This window comes from Myxocyprinus asiaticus, chromosome 36 (genome assembly GCF_019703515.2).
Source record: "Myxocyprinus asiaticus isolate MX2 ecotype Aquarium Trade chromosome 36, UBuf_Myxa_2, whole genome shotgun sequence".
Classification (NCBI taxonomy): domain Eukaryota; kingdom Metazoa; phylum Chordata; class Actinopteri; order Cypriniformes; family Catostomidae; genus Myxocyprinus; species Myxocyprinus asiaticus.
The window spans coordinates 8,907,182-8,929,273 of NC_059379.1; the positions used below are offsets into that span (position 1 = coordinate 8,907,182).

General features: G+C 37.9%; 1 protein-coding gene across 1 annotated transcript in view; it reads left to right on the forward strand.

The window, feature by feature from the left end:
* The window catches only part of LOC127426709 (cdc42 effector protein 4-like), a 37,627-nt gene extending 15,869 nt beyond the window's left edge, over nucleotides 1–21,758 (forward strand). Inside the window, exon 2 of the mRNA XM_051673668.1 lies at nucleotides 17,200–21,758. Coding sequence (XP_051529628.1) covers nucleotides 17,397–18,380 — 984 coding nt within the window. The 5' untranslated portion in view covers nucleotides 17,200–17,396 and the 3' untranslated portion in view covers nucleotides 18,381–21,758. The remainder of the gene's footprint in view (nucleotides 1–17,199) is intronic.
* Nucleotides 21,759–22,092: the final 334 nt, after the last annotated feature.

Sequence of the window (22,092 nt, forward strand, 5' to 3'; positions counted from 1 at the left end):
CTTCGCATTGTAAGAGTCTTTTTTGCATGTCACCCCCCCCCCCCATGGGTGTGATTCAGCAAGTGTGGAGAAACTTGACGGGTCACAGATACCAGAACTCATCCGAGACACACAGCATGGACTCACTCTTTCTCTCTGTCTTTCTATCTCTTGCTCTCTAATGAGATGCTGGATGGAAGTGGCCTGTGCGTTCCACAATGCTGTACCCAGTTGGTTGGTACACAGTCTTTGTAACACTTCTGCCATGATGGCACCACCCGATGTGAGTCTGCCTTTCTTCAACACTCTCCTTTTTGTGTTCCAGACACAAGATTGCCGGCAACACCCAGGGAGACCCAGTGATAAAATGTACTGTATATCAAAAAGAATAGTTCACCCAAGTTCCTTATTTACTCACCCTCATGCTGTTTTTCCATAGAAACATTTTCCCATACAACAACAGTCTATATTGACCACAGCTGTCAAGCTCCAAACAAAGCAGTTCATGTGACTTGTGCACTGTATTTGAAATCTTCTGAAGACATACGATAGCTTTGCATGAGGAACCAACTGAAATTTAAGTGGCTATTTACTGATTATTTTCCTCTTTTCTGAAATCTCATGAGCATCCATATTCAGAATAAAAAATTGCACACTGATGTGAGGTGTCACACCTGGATTGAAGTCAAGTCAATGAACACAGATATCATAGGTTTGAATATGCACCAGTTTTAATATATGGGATATATGCTGAATATGTTGACTTTTCTTAGCTAAAATTGGTATGTGCTTACTGATGCAAAACACTGCTCCCATTGGCCAAAGCGGTAAGTGTTCTTGGGCATATGGGCACTTGTAAAGCCCAAAGTAAACATTGATTTTGATGTGAACACTCAGATTCTGCGTACAGTTAAAGGCGAGCCTTTCAAAGTATACTCCATAAGACCGTGCGCTTATACACAGGAGGTTGTCGCATGTGCGCCACGACTGCTTTTAGACACCGGACTATTTCTCTTCATGAGTTTAGTCCAGGGTTTTTCAAAGTCAAATACAGTGGGCCTCCCTTGTGCAACCCTCTATGATCATGTTGGAGAAAGAATCGTCATTGGCTAGTAAATTTTTGTTTTTACTTGCCAGACTTTTGACGACATGTAAGCATAATGTAACTAAAAATATATATTAAGCAAACTGAGACAGGGGGCCTCTTCATATATATTCACACAATATAGTATATTGTAAAAAAAAAATATTTTTATATTTTGCTTTATGATTTTAATCACATTTTAGCTTTTTAAAAATGTACAAATTTCACATTCTATCAATTTATATGATGTCATGAAATCGCATTTTTAATAATGATACAAGCTGTTGTCACTGTTTGAAATTTCGTACACATTTTTAACAAAACAATTCACAAGGTAGGAACCTAATAATGAAAATTAGGGATCACGATTGTGAAATTTGGCTGACAATTAATTGTCAAACAAATAATTGCGATTTATGATGATTAATATGATTAATCATATACCCTATAAAATAAGGGTATATGATTTCCTTTTCAGGCTTCAAAAACGTATGAATGACAGTCAAATATAAAAGTAAAAAATGTAAAATAATTATAATATTTTAATTATCAAAATATGTCTAAATAACTAAAATATATCTCTCTTATTTGTCCGATTTACTTTTTATCCATTGGACTTTTTCAATGTTTTGTTTTCTTTTGCTTCTCTTGTAACCCAGCCAACCTGAATAGCTATTATATTATATTATATTATATTATATTATATTATATTATATTATATTATATTATGCAATAGTAAAATATTTCTGCCTTAAATTCTTCACTTTCACACATTATTTTAAGGCTCTCTGATTAACCCATAAGCCCTTATTTCTTGTGAAGGAAGACTTTGAGATTCTGTTTCTTGCATTTTATGATCTCCACAGAAATAGAGCAGGGCATCTCCTCTGTCTCACTGCGTGTTATTAACACTGCGTGAATAAACCCACAATGACCACGTACATTTGCCATTACATGGCCGTTAAGTGAAACCGGAGTGCTTTGCGTTCACAAAATGAATACGTTTATACCTTGTTTATATTTTCACGGGAGTTTGGCGCAAGCCTCTGTAGACGGCATGCACATCAGAGTGCTTGAGAAGTGGTTCATCTTCACATGCTCTCAAGAGAGCTGCTCTTGTGACATTCGCGGTGCGGTTCCCTGAGATGCTCGGAGTTCAATTGAATGAGACACAAGTGCTGTTTCCTGTGCGCTCATGAGACAGCATGCAGGGAAAGATGAGGCTGAATCCAGCTTCTTAATCAACTGCTTTTTATTCAGTAAAAGGGCCTCGGTGCTTCGACACTACACAACTCTATCACTGGTGAGTGAAATGTTAATATTTACTTGCCAGTGGGTAATAACCGATGTTTTTTGGTCGCATATGCGAGTGATTTACTCGCAATGTAGAGGGCTGCTTGTGACACAACGTACACGATGGCATTGTACTCATCTGAACAGATTGTTTGACATTATTTAATCATTTTTAATCATTTATTGTTTAACAAGAAAAGTGCGTAAGTTATTAACTGAATTATGCTGGCCACATCAGTGGATTCATCGATTTGGAGTGCAAACAATGGGCTGTGCCTGGTGCTCACTAACACATCCTGTGCCATGTCAGGGATGCGGCGACCCACTGTGTTGTCAGAGAGTGGACTAGAATCAAGCTTAGAAACCGCTGCCTCTCCGCCACTGGTATCTCCCAACCTCCTCACACACTCGTTCTTGACGTGCACATCCACTGTTGTTGTTTTTACCTTTGTCTCCTGTTGTTTACCGCTGATTACATCCTCTAGCACTTCTTTGTGACAGCAATGGCTCAAGTGTGAATATCGCCACCTTCTGGGCCTACAAATTAGTGCAAATAGTTCCAGGCGCTTGTGCATTCTGCGAGTTCAAAGACGCGCGGTTAGATTTTCCTGAACATGGAAGTGTACCATGATTCGACTGTTTTCAGTTTCCAGTCTCCAGTGTTTTCACTCGCATTGGTGTATATTCTTAGCGGGTAATGTAATGTTTAAGGTATTACATTTGTAAAAAATTGTCAAAAACATGCCGATACTTCAGAGTCGAGATGACTCCATTTGGAAAGGTTTGTGGGCCTGAATTTTTTTGACGCTATAAGAGCAGTTCAGACCAGCTTAGCTGTTCCAGAGCAGAGAGCCATTATGTCATTTACGTTTTCAAAATGGATCCTTATTTGCCCTCCTCTCAACCTGGAGCTTGAAGTGTTCCGTTTGTGTGTAAAAAAAACAGCTCTCAGAGAATTGCCGGCTAAATCCAAACCCATGGGCTTTTGGTAGAGGACATCGACAGGAATGTGGAGTGGAAAGGATGTGGAAAGTTAATCATCTACTTGATTAGTAGGGCCAAGTTCTGTCTGTTATACGCAGATATTACAGACCGACAGCTTTCACCTTGCAGAAGTTGACTGACAGTTAAAAGCAGCATGATTCCTGGAAAATGTGCAGTAATGGTGGCTTTTCAGAAAAGCTAAAGCTTCATTTAGAAGTAGGCTATATAGTTAAACCTGAACTCAAACCACTTTGTAAAAGGGCAACAAATGTGTGTTTGTGTGGCATATGAGACCTCACTGGTTGGAACATGGTTTTTAGTGTTTTCTGCATTCTAATCCTTGTGGTTTGCATCAACATGTTTGGCAGAGAAACCCAAAGCACAAACACACATGGTATATCTGTTTACCCCACTGACTGCCGAATGCAGACTAAGCTGACATAATATCCTGTCTTGGTCAAGCCAAGAGAAAACTTTCAGAAGTCGACTGGGAAGGTGGTGTGGCTGAACTCGTGTGTGTGTGTGTGTGTGTGTGTGTGTTTCCTTCAAACATATGTTTAGCCCTCACCTGATGTAAATTTCATAAAGATCTCGTAATAATTTTCAATGGCGAACTTCAAATAAGCATTTGTTATAATTAATGGACATTATTTAAGGAAATATTTAATATAGTAACCCAGAAATCAACTTTGACCCTGTTTACACCTGGTATTAAGATGCGTCTCGGGTGATCCGATCACATGCGGTCAGGCGAGACACTTCACTGTTTACACCTGATCACTAAATATGTCTCCTGTGACCACTTGTGTTTGGATTTCGAGGGAAGGGTCTTTGATTTCATGACAGCATACATAAATCACTATGTCATTGCACTGTTTCTCCCAGGTGCAGTTGAAATTTATTCTAAGCACAAATGTAACATTTAGAGCAAAATTATCTGTTATTTTAGTGAAGTACTGTACCTGTGTTAGCAGAGCTTTAAATGTGTATGCTTGTCATCTGTGACCCCTTGAAAATCTGTGAAGTTCTCATGCTTGTATGTATCTGCTTTTTCAAATTTTCTGATCAGACAGTTCGTTTTAAAGCAGCACATAACTGGCAAAGTTTCAACACTTGTTTTAGCACAACAGTTGATTGACAGGTAAGGGGTGACGCTTCGCTGCTGTCCTTGACACATTCAGGACGGTTAAGCGTTTACACCTCAAATGCGATGTGGTCACGTGTGTTTGACGTATGTGGTTTCTGTGAGTTGATCACAAAACATTTTCGACCTCATTGAGACCTGTATTTAGTGCTTGCCACTTGTGATTGGATCTCCCGAAACGCATCTTAATACCAGGTGTAAACGGTGTCTATAAGTAACTTTCGCAGCAAGATTCTTTTTTAATTATTGCTTCGCCGTGGATGTAGTTGCCCCTTGTTGTGATGCTTTGTATGAAGTCTCAGTTCTATTCAGTCAAAGTTAACAGGAAAAACAGGTTGAAATTGTAGTCAATAATAACAAGTTGACATTTGAAAATTGCACAGGTTTCTTTTATGCTGCACTCTTCAACCAGTTCCTGATCTCTGTAAGTGTTGTCCATTAAAGCCCTAGGGAGTTTAAAAGGTTTGTGCCAAGTGTGCTGTGACAATTGGACGATTACACACTCTTACACAAACCTGTTTACAGAGATAGATTGGAACTTCCTATTGATTTGTGTCCTCTTTTAATTGAAACTAATTAGGTTTACTAAACAATAACCTTGGCATTTATTTTATTTTTTGAAATTTTGAAATTTTGTCACCAAAGGTATAGGTCAGAAACACACACACACACACACACACACACACACACACACACACACACAGATGCTTTTGCATTAGAGATAATGTACACACTTTGCATACATGTTAGAGGTATAGACAGCATGATGCTTATTTTGATACTGAGAAAATGCATCACAGTTATTTGACAGATAACAGCAGTGCTCAGAACTGATTTGTCGAGAATCACACCATAGTGTACGTTTTTTTGCAGGGTATCTTGCAGAGAGAGTTTGCATTTAATACTTAACTTTCAAGTTTTTCTGGCTTTTATGTTTTTAAAAGTTTATGTTTTGGTAGTTTTATGACTGATTTGACTGCAGTAACTGTTAATATGGAGGGCATTGTGCCAAATGAGCAAGAATTGTAGGTGTCAGTTTTACTGCCGGCACCTGCAACCTTGCAGTTTAAATTGAAAAGTGGAGACGCTTAAAAGCGATGTTAAGTTCTTAAAGGGATTATCCAGGGTTCTGTCCTGACGTTAATCAAATGGATGAGTGTGTCTCAAATCCTGCTACCCTACATCTCAATGAGTTACAGTCTGGCACAGGCCGTTTCTCCACACGCCTGTATGAAGATATTACTAATATGTTTTTCCATTACTAAAAAAATCTTCATTGTTTTACCTCACTCTCTGATAGTTGTAAATATTTTAAACGTAAAATTCTGCACCTATAAGTGCTTTAAAAGCAATACAAAGTGTTTTGAGCAATAATACAAATAAAATTTACTTCATTTTGAAGTAACTACAAAGGTATTTATTAAATAAAATTATTTTTTTAATCATTATTTTATTTTATTTTATTTGTGAACTATGCTTAACTATAAAATGGATAGTTCATTGGTCAATACAGTGTTCCAGCCATGCTAAAATAAATATAGTGATGGCTATATAGCAGATTTTAACTACATTTACATTAAATCACAGCCTCTCGTATCTTATTGATTATAGGTCTGTATAAAACATGGTAAAAAGTTCCAGTGTTTCATACCATATTTAGAGAAACATGCTGTTATGATGGTAGATTGTTAGGATATCTTCCGGAGCTCAGCAGCACCCTGTTTAATAAGTAATGATCTCTCTTAAAAGATTAAAACAGATCTATAAATAGTGCCGTTTACATTAAGTGACAGCTGGCATCACTTGCAACAGTCTTATCTGATTTCCCACCATGTGCTTTGCATGCGAGTGCGCTTTACGCAAGAGATGGTGACATCATGAGTTAACAGCATGATCATGAATCATGGGAGATGGTGTGTGCTTGTAAGTTTCAACATCTAAAAGATGCTTGTTGCAAATATGTGAATCATTTATACTCTGATTGCTTTAATTCCTTAAAGTGTGACTTGAGTGCATACTGTAAAAGAGTGTATTATTAATCCAACTGTGCGTTTGATGGCACAATCATACTTAGAAAAAACTGCAAGATATTTTAAAAACACAATACATTGCTTGTTTTTCTAGTACCTCCTGCCAGACAAGACAGACTGAGATGTTTGCTCATGTTTGATGCTTAGGAATGTTGAAGAGACCAGAGTAGGTCTCCTGCTATTCTGGATCTTAGTCTGTAAAATGGGCCCCCGCTGAAGTGCGGCCCCGAAGATGGTTAGACCCTCACTGTGCAGCTGTGAAGTTGTGGGTCTCCAGTGGATTCTGATATACTCATATACATTGGTCCAGAGAGAGCTTAACTAGTATGCTGAGTTTCAGGAGCTTTTAGGATTTTGTACTGATGTGTAATGACGCCTAACACAAATTACATGCTCTGAAATCCCTTGAGTTTAGCAGTTAATGAAGCATGTTTACATGCTGGGATTGCTGGAAACTGACATGAACAGGACTAAAGACACTAACCTTTTTTTGGAACTTTGATAATTTGGATAATTCTATTTGGAAATTTAAGCTTTGTGTTTGTCATTTTGCTTTGTCTTACCATATTTAAAAGTAATTTACTGAGTAAAAACAAAAAGAACAATGATAAATTAAAGAAATACATTTAGATAAATATGAAATATTTTTCACCATATTACAATTCAGTTAGGATTTGAATGGTAAATGTTATAAATTTAAGCTAATTCCTTAAAAGTTGGCATTTTTTGTTATCATAACAGCAAATTAGGCTAACTTAATTCTCATTCTTGATACGCTTTATAACACACCGATCAGCCACAACATTAAAACCACCTGCCTAATATTGTGTAGGTCCCCCTCGTGCCGCCAAAACAGCTCCAACCCGCATCTCAGAATAGCATTATGAGTTGCTATTCTTCTCATCACAGTTGTACAGAGTGGTTATCTGAGTTACTGTAGACCATGTCAGTTCGAACCAATCTGGCCATTCTCTGTTGTCCTCTCTCATCAACAAGGTGTTTCCATCTACAGAACTGCCACTCACTGGATGTTTTTCCATTCTGAGTAAACTCTAGAGACTGTTCTGCGTGGAAATCCCAGGAGATCAGCAGTTACAGAAATACTCAAACTAGCCCATCTGCCACCAACAATCATGCCACGGTCCAAATCACTGAGATCACATTTTTCCCTATGTTTGGGGAAACCATTTTCTAATGGTTGATGTGAACATTAACTGAAGCTCCTGACCTGTATCTGCACAATTTTATGCACTGCACTGCTGCCACATGATAGGCTGATTAGATAATCACATGGATGATTGTTGGTGCCAGACTGGCTGGTTTGAGTATTTCTGTAACTGCTGATCTCCTGGGATTTTCATCCACAACAGTCTCTAGAATTTACTCAGAATGGTGCCAGAAACAAAAAAACATCAAGTGAGTGGCAGTTCTACAGATGAATATGCCTTATTGATGAGAGAGGTCAACAGAGAATGGCCAGACTGGTTCGAACTGACAAAGTCTACGGTAACTCAGATAACCGCTCTGTAAAATTGTGGGGAGAAGATAGCATCTCAGAATGCTATTCTGAGATGCGCGTTGACGCTGTTTTGGCGGCACGAGGGGGACCTACACAATATTAGGCAGGCTGTTTTAATGTAGTGGCTGATCGGTGTATTTTTTACTTCCAATAATTACAAAATGTATTCTTAATGGAAAAATCCTTCACACACAGGAACTAGGCTCTCTTTCTCTTTGTTGTGCATGCATACAAACACACACATACTCAAAACATATTTATCTAGAGCACACTGAGTAGTGGGGTCGATATACTGTGATTTAACAATGAGGCCAGGCCACCAGCGGGCAGAGCTGAATCCTCCGCAAGGACGGCCAGTTCTTTGACTCGAGTGACGAGCTTATTTATCAAAACCCCTTCTGTTCTCGCAGAGCTACAGTCCCTTCTGACCTCAACGGGCTTTTGTTGTCAGAGATGCAAATGTTTTGGTGGGGTGACGTGTCTTTGGAATAATGTTGCCTAGATCTCATTCATCCAGATGGCATGCATGCAACCTGGGGGTGGTTATGTAGTCATGTTTGAAAACATGGAGAATCACGGACAACCGTCTAGACGGCAACAAGTGCTTTGTTGAAATGTTTTCACCGTAGTTTCAGAGAAACTGGGCAAGTGTTTTTTTTTTTTTTTTTAAAGAATTTTAAGTTTGTTTTACAACTCAATGTCTGTGATCTTGGTTTGTTTAAGGGATTGATTAGTCTAGAAAGGTCTTTTGTCTGCTGTTGGTCATCAACATTAAGAGGCGTCTGCTTTGTAAAGAAGCAGATAATATGATTATTAAATGATAAATCTCAGCACCCATCTGGGGATCTAAAGGTTTGCCATGAACTCAAAGACCACTTGAATCCATATGATTCTCTCTTATTCTCTTTCTCTCTCTTTTTTTCACTTTCCCTTTGTTTTAATTCCCTCTGCGGTGACTCTACAATAGGATGATATAGTCATCATTAGTCTTCCAAGACATGTAATATGTATCAATTTGAGAGAAAGGATATGTAGAATCAAAGAAAAAATATTGCGTAAGAGTAGTTAACAAAAAGGGTTGGGAATTGAGAACTGGTTCTTAGTCAGAACTGTAGAGAACACAGTATGACATTACACTCCATGCAATGCTGTATGTATTTCTATCTATTTGCTGACAGGGTTTTGCCACTTTCCTCTGCTAGTGCTGGGTCAAAAAGGTCATGGCCTCGATATGCATCTTACTTCTGCTCTGCAACCGTGTGCAGAAGTCTACCGTCTATGTACATTCTCCACCTAGGTTTTTGCAATGCATGAAACTGTATACAAGTACTCAACCCAGACAAAGTTTTGGATCCTAAACTTCTGCTGCTTTTACATCCTGTCAGAATTACAGTAGTTAAGAGATTCTACTTGGAGCTGTTCACGTCCTCTGACTCGGTAACACCAAAACGGATCCATGCGTGGCTTTGTTGTTGACAGACAAAATTTTCATCAAATGTAAGTTCATAAATTCACCTTTTATAAGTTCTTTCAAAATGTTGAACAAAGAAAGCGCACCAGGTGACACTGGCTATAATTAAATGGAACACCAAAAATAAATATATGTAAAGGACCTCTTACTGTTGAGGCCAATGCCATTTTGGTTCTTTTTCCTGATGTCACAACATCAAGTCGGGGTTCTCATAGAATACCGAGTTTACAACAATTAAGATTTCTACAAAGAAAGTAATGGTTTAAAAGTCAGAATCGCGTTATTACAACATGACACGAATGCACCATCCATCTCCAATTTCTGACCATTTACCTTGGCTACAAAAATAAATACCTGAAACGAATGATTTTTGTTAACTGTTCTGGAGCATTTGCATTCTTCTCCCAGTGCAAACTTCTTGCCACTGTCTTATTTTTTTGTTACATTTTATATTAGCATCGCACAAATTAATCAGCTTTTTGGCATTAAATGCTATATTTGTAAAGCAGTATTACGTTTTTTTTTTTTTTTTTTTTTTTTTTTTTTTTGGGGCAAGAATTGTGTTTTGTAATGCGATTTATTTCCAATTTATTACTATTGATTTGAAATATGAAATTATCTAATTTGACAAGAGGCTCCATGGGGTAATAAATGCCTTATCGTGCCTTTAACAATTTATTCCTTAAAAATCGTTAAAGGACATTATGGGAACCAGAATTGTGGAATTGGAATCAGATTTAGAATTTTTTAATTCCTGATGATTCCCATCCCAAGTTATAAATGAAAAGATTGAAGCAGACAAAAGTAGAGGTTTGGGAACATTAGAAAGGTAAGAAGGGAAAAGAAAAACTATCATGTCAGCACTCGGTCTGGAAGTCATATCTCAGGCAGATGCAGTAGAGTAGAACAGTGAGTAAAGGTCTAGATTTTCTGATGATATAAGAGCCTTGCACATAGTACTGTGGATTCCATACTAGCTGGAGTCAAATATAAGAAGAAATGCAGCCTTTTGCTGCTCTGATCTCCCAGGATCCTCTGAGCTCATGGTTATGTAATCACAAGGTGAACATGGATTTGGAAAGAAAGGGGATTTGTGGCTGGGATTGGTGCTTCAGGCCACATGCACCCCTTTAGTGGTCTTCGATCGCACATTTTTTGTTGCACTTGTAAAGCAAATTATGCTACTTTGAGTTACATTTTGTCTGTAATTTCTTAATGTGCTCTTCTGTTAAACTGATTAAAAAATTGTAACAACCCTAGATTTGACCTATTTCAGAATTAAACAGCTTTAATTTCTGATTTACATATCACTCTTTTATTAAATTTTTGCTTTATCAGCCCTCTACATAGACCTTATTCACGCTAGTGCCATCTTTGATTTTTTAAATTTTTTTTATGTGAATGACAATGAGGCTGTGATGGACAGACTTACAGTCTCTTCAATGGGCTGTACTACAGTTTACAAAATGTTTTTGGATCGTTCTGCGGTAAAAACATTTTAAAAATATCTGTCCAAGAACATGCAGTATACAAAGTACCAAACTCTAGACAACATGAGTTGTGGAAAATCAGATGTGATCTAGGAGCTTTATACAGCTTTATACCATTCATGCCATTGAAGATATGGTAAGGCTAGCCCTCACAGCCTCATTGTCATACCCATTAAAAAATCAAAGATGGTGCTAGTGTGAATAAGGTCTATTGCAAGTAAAACACTCGCATATGCGAGTAAATTTTGCGCTATGCGACTAAAATATGTCTGTTATTCACCACTGGCTAGTAAATATTAACATTTCACACGTCAGTGATTGAGTTGTGTAGTCTTGAAGCACCAAGAACGTTTTACCGAAAAGCAAGTGATTAAGGGTGCTTTTACACTAGCACTTTTGGTGCGCACCCGAATGATGTCAAAGTTCGGTTTGTTTGGGTGGTGTGAACGCTGTGTTCCGAACTCGGGTGCACACCCACGAACCCCACTCTAGTCTGCTTGAAAAAGTAGTCTGGGGTACGGTTCATGTGAACTCTGGTGCGGTTCGCTGCTATTATGAAAGCAATCGAACCAAGTGTGAAAGCACCCTAAGAAGCTGTATTTAGCCTGGTCTTTCCCTTCATGCTGCATCTCATGAGCGCACGGGAAAACGCGCTTGTGTCTCATTCAGTTGAACTCTGAGGGCTTTCACACTTGGTTCGATTACTTGGACCGAACCCAAGTTCATTTCCTCCCACTGCCCCCGCTGGTCTCTGTTCACATCATATTTTTTGGGTCCGAACTGCAGTCTGATTACATCATCAACATGAGTACAAGTGTCCGCTGTTTACCACTGTAATTAGGCAACAACTCAAGAAGACATCAGCTTCACTGTATTCATCTCTTTGGATTTACCACCAAAACTTTACATGCACAAAACAACCAATATGTTGGTCTGCCACGGATGCACTGAATGTGGAATGATGTGAAGAAAATTAGCGTTTGTCTGCCGCGAGTCCACAGACGTGTTGCAAGAGATGTGAAGAATGTGAGCTGCTCTCTGAAGTCGATTTATTTGGACACAAGCTGGCATGAGAAATTCATTAAACCATAATAATTACGATCAGGAGCCTGCAAAGATGCAAATTATACATCATCAATAGCCGTTCACTTCCGTGATTTGGTATGGTTGGGTTTATATTAGCAGCAAACCGCACCCGAGTTCACATGAACCGTACCCCAGACCACCTTTTCAAGCGGACTCGGGTGTGGTACACAGTGCGCACCCGAGTTCGGAAAACAGTGTTCACATCACCCAAATGAACCGAATTTTGTTTAGAGCCCGACCAATATGGGATTTTTGAGACCGATAACGATTTTAGAGAGGGAAAATTCACCGATAACGATATGGTGACCGATATAGCTAATTTTTGAGCTGGAATGAAAACAGACCTTTTCTATGTGGATTGTGCACCGATTTAGGTACTCAGAAAGCTGCTTTCTTAAACAAATATTTTTACCAAAGAACATTTGACACTATTATTATTATTATTATTATTATTATTATTATACATTGTCAACAAATTCTAGAAATGAACACTGAGAAAATAAAGAATAAATAAAAATACAATAAATAGCTTAATAAACATCAGTACTGTTTAGTATAAGTCAATTGCTGACCATTAAAATAAAGAATAAATAAAAACAGCTAAATAAACATCAGTACTGTTTAGTATCAGTCAATGGCTGACCATTTAAATAAAAAATAAATAAAAATAAAATAAATAGCTAAATAAACATTAGGGGCTGGTTGCACCAGCTATACGTACGTTACTTAGCCTAGTTGTGGCGTAAATGGGCACTAAGTCACAATTTACATTCTACTAAATATTTGACCGCTGCACCATCAAATTTACACTACTGTTCAAAAGTTTGGGGTCACTTGCCTGAAATGTTTCTCATGATCTTAAAAACCTTTTGATCTGAAGGCGTATGCTTAAATGTTTGAAATTAGTTTTGCAGACAAAAATATAATTGTGCCACCATATTAATTTATTTAATTACAAAACTAAAATTGTATTTTTGAAATTGATGACTTGGACCGAATAATTAGGAAAAGCAGCCACTAAGTGCCCAGCATATAGATGGGAACTCCTTCAATACTGTTTAAAAAGCATCCCAGGGTGATACCTCAAGAAGTTGGTTGAGAAAATGCCAAGAGTACATTTCTGCAAAATCTAGGCAAAGTGTGGCCACTTTGAAGATGCTGAAATATAACATAGTTTTGATTTATTTTGGATTTTTTTAGTCACAACATAATTTCTATTTCTATTATTCCAAAGTTGTGATGCCTTTACTATTATTCTAAAATGTGAAAAAATAAAATAAATAAAAACATAAAGAATGAGTAAGTGACCCTAAACTTTTGAACGGCAGCGTAGGTAGAATGTAAACCTATGTATAAACTAAATATATACGGCAGCCTCCGACCAGGTGTAACTGATGGAATAAAAAAGCAGACTCATTTAATGACATCAATGAGCTCATATTTTGGTTGACAGGCATCAGTCCTTTTGACATATGGTGGTGTTGGCATTTATACTTTACGAGAGAAGAAAAAAAAACATACATTTAAGCAGCTCTTCAGCATGAACCCGATCTAACGGTGCCGTTTTTAGGGTGCGTCGCCCGGTGTCAAGTTTCAACACATTCAAAAAAATAAAAAATAAATAAATAAAAAATGTATATATATATATAAAGGGTATTAAAATGAATAAATGTCTATTTTTCCAGCCTGTAAGTATTATAACCCCTCATTTATTTTAGATACAGTTCCTATATATTATTATTTACACAAGGCAAATATACTATTTATTAAATCTACTATTATTATGTATCCTATTTTAATGTCTGGAAAACCAGACTTTTAAATATTACATTTTATAAGTGCAATGACTGGAATTGTTCGGTTGAAGGGGGTATCAAACTGTGAATCCTAAACAAAACAGTTTGGTTACACATTAGCTTCCACTCAGCTGACAACAATGAAATTAGTTACGTGATTAGCTAGATAGCTATAAGCTCGTTGTCACGGAGAGTAAAAGACGGATGGTTTATTTTACTTTCCAGCATTGTGTCTCACCAACTAGGTAACAGCGAAGTGTGAAATCAACACTCACCACACACAATCCACCACCGCACCGTTGTCTGCTGAGCTGCAAAAAGATGCTCTGATGTTTACCTTTCAATCTGCTATATTACTGACTGCACTGACAAACTATAGCTGGCTAACAGCAAACAGATGTGATAAACATGAGTGATATGGTTGTCAGGGAAAGGGTTAGCATTATATTAGTTATATAAAATGATGGGGTCATTTTTTATTAACTTTCCAGTATGTATTTAACAAACTAGTTAGTAATTTAAGTGAAGAGACCGTTTAACTCCGCCCTGCCTGCAGAGCAACCGTCAGCTCAGAGTCAGCTCTGTAAACAGTGGAGTTGGAGCGTGCTCTGCTGGAAAAACTACGCTATGACACCAATTCTAAAGCATTGTTTTCTGCATTATATGTTCTGAAAAAAGTTTTCATATCGGCGCCTGTCGGTAAAATATACACCGATACCGATATATCGGTGAAAGGCTAATATCGGCCGATAATATCGGCTGACCGATATATCGGTCAGGCACTAATTTTGTTGTCATTCGGACTCTGGTGCGTACCAGAAGTGCTAGTGTGAAAGCACCCTGAGCGTCTCATCGAACCGCACCACGGATGTCAGAGCAGCTCTCTTGAGAGCGTGTGAAGATGAACCGCTTCTTAAACACTCTGATTTGTGCGCCATCCACAGAGCCTTGTGCCAAACACCTGCAAAAATGTAAGTGATGTCTCACTTTCATTTAACGACCATGTAATGGCAAATATCTGTGGTCATTGCGGGTTCATTCACAAAGTGTTAATGACAAGCAGTGACACAGGAGATGCCCACCTAATCTATTTCTGTGGAGAATGAAGATAATGTAATGCAAGAAACAGAATCTCAAAGTCTTCCTTATTGTGAAATAATGGTTTGTGAGTTAGTCGGAGAGCCTTAAAATAATGTGTGGAAGGGAACAATTTAAGGAAGAAATATTGTGGGTAAAGATGCTGACTACCACCCCTGGAGTTTGCGAGTTCGAATCCCAGGGTGTGCTGAGTGACTCCAGTCAGGTCTCCTAAGCAACCAAATTGGCCCGGTTGCTAGGGAGGGTATAGTCACATGGGGTAACCTGCTCGTGGTCGCTATAATGTGGTTCACTCTTGGTGGGGCTCTATGGTGAGTTGTGCCTGGATATCACGGTGGATGGCGTGAAGCCTCCACACGCTATGTCGCCGCAATAACATGCTCAACAAACCACATGATAAGATGCGCAGGTTAACGGTCTCAGACGTGGAGGCAACTGAGATTCATCCTCCGCCACCCGGATTGAGGCAAGTCACTACGCCACCATGAGGACTTGGAGTGCATTGGGAATTGGACATTCCAAATTGGGGAGAAAAAAAAAAAGAAGAAATATTTTTCTATATGTAATGTAATATAATAAAATAGCTATACAGGTTGACTGGGTTAAAAAAAAAAATAAAAAAAATATTAAATGAATCATTAAAGTGTGAAAATTTAAAATGGACAGACTAAATCTTACCAAAAAAAAAAAAAAGAGAGAGAGAGAGAGAGAGAGAGAGAGAGAGATTTTAGTTATTTAGAAGTATTTTGATAGTTAAAATATTATTTTAATTTTAAAAATGTATACTTTTACATTTGATTGTCATTCATATGGTTTTGAAGCCTGGAAAGGAAGTCATATAACTTATTTTATTATATGACCCAAGCTAAATTTGTATAAATTACTTTGTTGTGTGCATGAAGCACACATTGTGACAGTCTGAATGACAATTAAGTGTCACATTCATGAAAGACCTAAAACAGACAATTAGTCCTCATAGCCCAAAAACAGGCGATTAATCATCATAATCATAATAATTTGTTTGACAATTAATCGTCAGCCAAATTTCATAATCGTGACAGCCCTAATTTTCATTATTAGGTTCCAACCTTGTGAATTTTTTGTTTAAAATGTCTATGAAATTTCAAACAGTCACAGCTTGTATCATTACTAAATGTGCAATTTCATGACATCATATAAATTGATAGAATGTGACATTTGTACTTTTTTAAAAAGCTAAAAATTTGATTAAAACGATAAGGAAAAATATAAAAATAAAATGTACAATGTACTATATTTCTGAAGTCATATATATATATGAAGATGCCCCCTTTCTCAGTTTGCTTTATATCTTTTTCATTTGCATTACACTTACATGTCATCAAAAGGCTGGCGAGTAAAGACAAAAAATAACTAGCCAATAGTGATTCTTTCACCAACATGACCGTAGAGGTTTGTTTGTTTCTTTCTGGATATAGCAGTAAATTTACTCAAGTCTTTTGTGTGCTTTTTCAGGATAATTTTTAGAGCACCAGTGTCCCACGCCAGCACTGACCCTCACATGTTCATGCAAGTCAATACTACGTTTCCTCACTGAACGTCAATAGGCATGGAATTTGTGTGTCATAATTCCAGACTTAACCCTTGATTAAACAGATGGTTCAAATGGTTATAGTAAGTCAAGTTGGAATTGTACAGAGCTTTGGTTTAAGTGGTTGCCACCATGGTACCGTAAATCTTTTAGTAACAAGAGCTCTGTAAATCAACACTCGTGCAATGTGTCACCCTTTCACCACTGAACTTCCTCAACCAAGAACAATTAAAAGGGTCATTGCAAATGGGATGTATTGTCAACAGGAATTCATTTTCTAACCACTTCAACGTCTCTCTTCATGTTATGCAACACATCAAGTGGCTTTTGTGGTGAAATGCTTCTAGTTAGTTCGCTGGCCAGATTTTTCTCCCTGGGCTGTGTTGGTCAAAGTTTCCATTCTAAGAAAACGGGCAATTTAAAGACAAAAGGAAACTTTTGAAAACATAAATTTAGCCTGCAATGTCATCTGCATGGCCCAGGCCAATATTTCTTAAGTATTTCTATTTTTAATAGTTTATTTTTTACAATTCTCTCAAATACAGCAAAGATTCAACTTGACTTTTGAATTGTCTGAGATTATTTGCTATATATGTTGAAATCTTGTATAGTAAAATTGCATTTATTTTCCCCATTCTCTTCTCTTCTGCTATAGGTCAGTTTACATATACTTTAGGCTGGAGACGGATGAATTCGAATTCTTCATAAGAATTAAAATAGCCATGTGTCCTTGTTTCTTGGAGGAGTTTTCATCCTGACCATTGTCCTGGATCTACATTTTGTGAAAAGGACGTCCTACATCTTGGTGACAAAAGACTTAGATTTTGTTTGACTGTATTTGAGAACATCATCATGCCTATTCTGAAGCAGCTTGTGTCCACGTCATCACAGTCGAAGCGGCGATCTCGGGCTGACCTCACTCCAGAGATGATCAGTGCGCCTCTGGGAGATTTCCGGCACACTATGCACGTGGGTCGAGGAGGGGATGCATTTGGGGACACCTCTTTTCTGAGCACACGCTCTGGGGAGCCGCCACGGGAACCTGAGGTGCAACAGCACTCACCTAAACAGAGCCTCCTGTCCCGTACGTTCAGAAGCAGTAAGCGCTCCCAGTCTGTCAGTCGCGACAAGCCTGACAATGCCAAACTGGTACCTCCTGGTAGCTCACCAAGTTACGTAAAGAATGCAATCTCACTGCCTTATTTGAACGACTATGACGCAGGACAAGGCCGAATCCACCTTCCCAAGAGCGTGTCCTCGAGTCCTTTAAAGAACTTTCCGGAAGCCGGTGGAAAGCCGCTTAACAGAGCTGTGGCGCACACTGCATCAGACTTGGAGCTTGAGGAGCGGAATTTCGGTGAGCTGACTGACTTGCGTCCATCGGTTCCATACACCGGAGGCATGAAACACGCCGAGTCCATCATGTCCTTCCATGTCGATCTTGGGCCCTCCATGTTGGGGGACATCCTGAGCGTGATGGACAAGAAAGGCTGGGACGATGACGATCTCGGATTTGAAGAGGGAAAAAGTAGCGAGGGATGCAGTTCGCCACCCCAGAGCCCTCCCAACGAGGTTGAGGAAGAGGAGACCCTTCCTCCAATCCGACCTCCACGGCAGAGGCTCAGCACCAACCCTTACACTCCAGAGCTCCATACCAGAAATCATCAGCACCTGGACAGCTGTTCCGTCTCCAGTTCAGGCTCCACTGTCCTTGAAGAAAAGCCCCACAACCAATTTGACGGGAACATGGACAACATCAAGTACAGCTCACCCAGAGTGCACGATGACAGGGACTTCACCTACATGGATGATGATGATGATGAGATTAGGGTGTAAAGTAAACCTCCCGGTGCCAGAATGTTTTTTGTAAGGACAGAAAAAAGGGGTGGAGGTGGGTTATGCTCAATTGGTGGATGTTCAGGCTAGCACACAGACAATGACTGTTTATAGTGTAGAGATAAAAGGGAAAACGTGTGTTTTAGCCCTAGCTAGCCTACAATTCTCAGTATGCTTTTTTTCACTACAAATCCTAGTTCAGGTATGCAAACTCTCTCTGTTACTAGAGACTTTCTCCAGAGCGGCCACTCTTGTGAGAAGAATGTGCTTGCATATTTGTGTGATTGAGTTTGCCATGGGTAGGTAATTCTATTTCAGAATGGTAATTTACAGTCCCGTGAGTATCATTAATGAATTCCAGTGTTGACCACTGAGAGTGCTGATACAAATGTTTTTTGTTGAACCAAACTTCATATACTTCCATGTTCACTGGATTTGATGATGACGCAGTACTTGGATAAAACTTGCCTATGCCTTCCAAATGCTTCCAAACTAACACCCAACAGTCTTAAGATTCCTGTTTTTTTCTTTTTTTTTTTTATACAATTTTTGTCCTCAATGATTCCATCATAAAGTCTTGTACATAAAACCAAAATGATGTAAAGGATTATAGGGATAGTTAACCTAAAAATGAACTTCTCAACCTCACATCATTCCAAACCCGTTTGACTTTCTTTCTTATGCTGAATTTAAAAGAAGTTTTAAATAATATCTCAGTTTGTCTTTCTAATACTGGCAGAAGTTAGTGCCTCATTTTAAAGCTTAAACAGGGCACCAAAACCCATTGTATGCTTCAGAAGACTTGGAATATCATGAACGAGTCGCATGGAGTACTTTGATTATAGTTTTGGGTCCTTTTTAAGCTTTAAAGTGAGACACTATCTCCTGCCATTTTACTGAAAAGATGGACCGTGATATTCATTAAAACATCTTCTTTTGGGTTCTGCAGAAAGAAAGTAATTGTATTAAAATGATATGAGGATGATCAAATGATGACTTAAATGATTTCGAAGTCCAATATGGAGGTTCAGTAGAACACTTAGTGTGGCCATATCTACACTAATCAATTTAAGTTTTAAACCTCCACTTTCAATTTTCTAATCATTTCCAAAGTTTGTGGTTATGGAGGGCGTTTTTGAAAGTCTTCACTGGAGAAAAACACCATTCTAGTGCGTATGAGCAAAAATAAATGGCGTAAATGTAGCAAAATCATTGCATTTTTAAACGAAAACAGATTAGTGTGGATGTGGCCTTAATCTCTGGCATATGTTACTTTTTTATGTTGGGAGTTGTTTATTTTGTAGATCTGGACTTTGTCATGTGCTTTGTGCATGTTAAAGGATTTCTTGTCAGGTCACATGAAATTCTCAATCATGTAGACGTGTAGAGGTTCAGATTGATAAGAGAAAGAGAAACCGAAAGCACTGTGACGTTGCATTACTTGACAGCAGCAGTCTGCGGTTGAGTGGCTGGTGTTGAACCAATGACTTGTTGTCAGCTTTTTCTTTGAGTGTGAATTAAAAAGATTGATGTCAAGAGGGCTATGCAGAAGTATATTTTTCATTAGTGTCATATAGGATCAGATAGAAAAAGATGAGACATCTCTTATATTCAGGGTCTAGAATATTGCCTAGAACTTCAAACAGTGCTCATCAGCTCTGAGGGGTTTTCATCTCTGAATCTTGTAATTATTTCTATGTATTCCTGCATTTAGGTTTTAAAGAGAGATCAACACCCTCTGATGCGACTTTACATGTAAAACCAGTAGCCACTTAGAGAGTTAGTGCTTTGATTTTTTGCATCAGTTATACTTAGACAAAAATGCAATTTCTTAATATTTACTCCTTTTGGAAGTCTTAAAGAATTTAAAAGAATAAACATGTTTTTCTGTGAAGGTGAAGATGAATGTCTAATTTCTGCACCACCAGTGGCACCTAATGGAATTGCATTAGGTACGCTTGGAAAACGCTTCAACTTCAAAGGTCCTCTATAATGAGACCTTTATAAATTACCAAGAAAAATAGAGGCTAACAGTAACCTAGTTTGCCATAATACTGACAAGATACAGTAGCACTCCAATAGACTCCAATTTACCATGAAAATCATCAAACAATCCATATCAACAGTTGTTCAGGTGTTTTTCAATCACACAAAATCCTTTCAAGTTACTTACAGTTTTGGAGAGATTATTTAAAAGTTTTCCATTTTTGATATATGTACATTATGTTTAGTTATTCATTTACTGTACATTTGCTATTTTTTATTAATGTTATAGTTTAGTGAACTGTGTCGGCCCTGTAATCTGACATTACAAACACACTAAGAACTGCGGAGACCAGCATTTTCTAGAATTATTTGTATTCCTACACTTCTGGTTTCTATAGTACAGGACTATTGCACAGATATAGACATCAGTTTGCATTTTCAGTCAACTCTCATTGGTGTTTTACCTTAGCATGGTGGTCTCAGTTAAGTTTTGCACCACCTTTAGCTCTCAAAGATTAGAACTAATCCTCCACTTCCTTTCATATCTCATCTGTGTCAGTGTTTTTCATTGGTGTGTGAAAAAAGCATGACACTCTGTACAGAAATACCAGTGAAGTATGATTGAGAAGAAAAAAATCAAGATGATGATTGAAATGCTGACTTCCTGTTTCTTACTGTGATTTCAAGTTGGGTATAGTATAGTTTGGAAAAGGGCTTTGCCAATGGGGTATAAGGAACTCGTGCTGCCTTATATTTGGCTGAAATGCTGCATTGTCGTTTTGTCTGCTAGCACAAACAGGGATCTGCAAATGTACCAATTTCTTAAGTTTCTATAATGGGTTAAGGAAGCAGTCTCGGAGATATCATGCTGCATGCAAAGCTTTTGAAGAAGGCCATATGTCTGGAACTGAATTTATGAGATTGAAAATGAGCTGGAATGCTGGACTACAGCAGGGTTTTGAGAGCACTGTGGCTCCATCTACAGCTTTTTTGAATAGTAGTTTTCTTTCAGGCCATTAATAGTACCCAAGTCAATGCATACAGGGACGTTTATATATGATGATATGGGGGTTTCTATTGCTTCTTTGCCTGATTATTGTAGGACCACAGTAGTACAATAATTTATAACACTAAATCTTTAGATAACATGAAAAAATAGAACACCAGTTAGCTCCTACAGAAAATGGTTGACAAAACACTAAAGCTGTAATTAACTAAATAAAAGTATCTCTTTAATTTCTAAGTATTTTCTGTTTTTCTTTTGACACTTTGTCTTTATTATTCTGTATTGATATAATATATACAGTGTATACAATGGCCTTGCTTTAGTTCCACCTGCAAAATAACAGTTACTGTATATTTTTCAATAAAAGTGAAAGCTGTTAAACTTCACCAGATGGCTGTAATTTGTACTGGTGTTCAGGGTTGTCATTGCTGTTTTGTTTGTTCATGTTGTAGATCACCAGTGTTGATTATGTAGGTTATGTAGGCAAGGCTAAATAGGTATAGATTATTAACTAGTTTCTATGGAAGTGTAGAAATATGGAGAGTACAACTCTGTCATGAGTGCAATGTGCCAAACATTTGGTTCCTCCATTCATAATTGAAACGCATATATTCTCAGTTTTTTATTTATTTTTATTATTATTTATGATTTGCAAAAGAGTGAGTCCTTCTGTTCAGTGTGATGACAACTTATATATATATATAGGACTTCCAAATATCT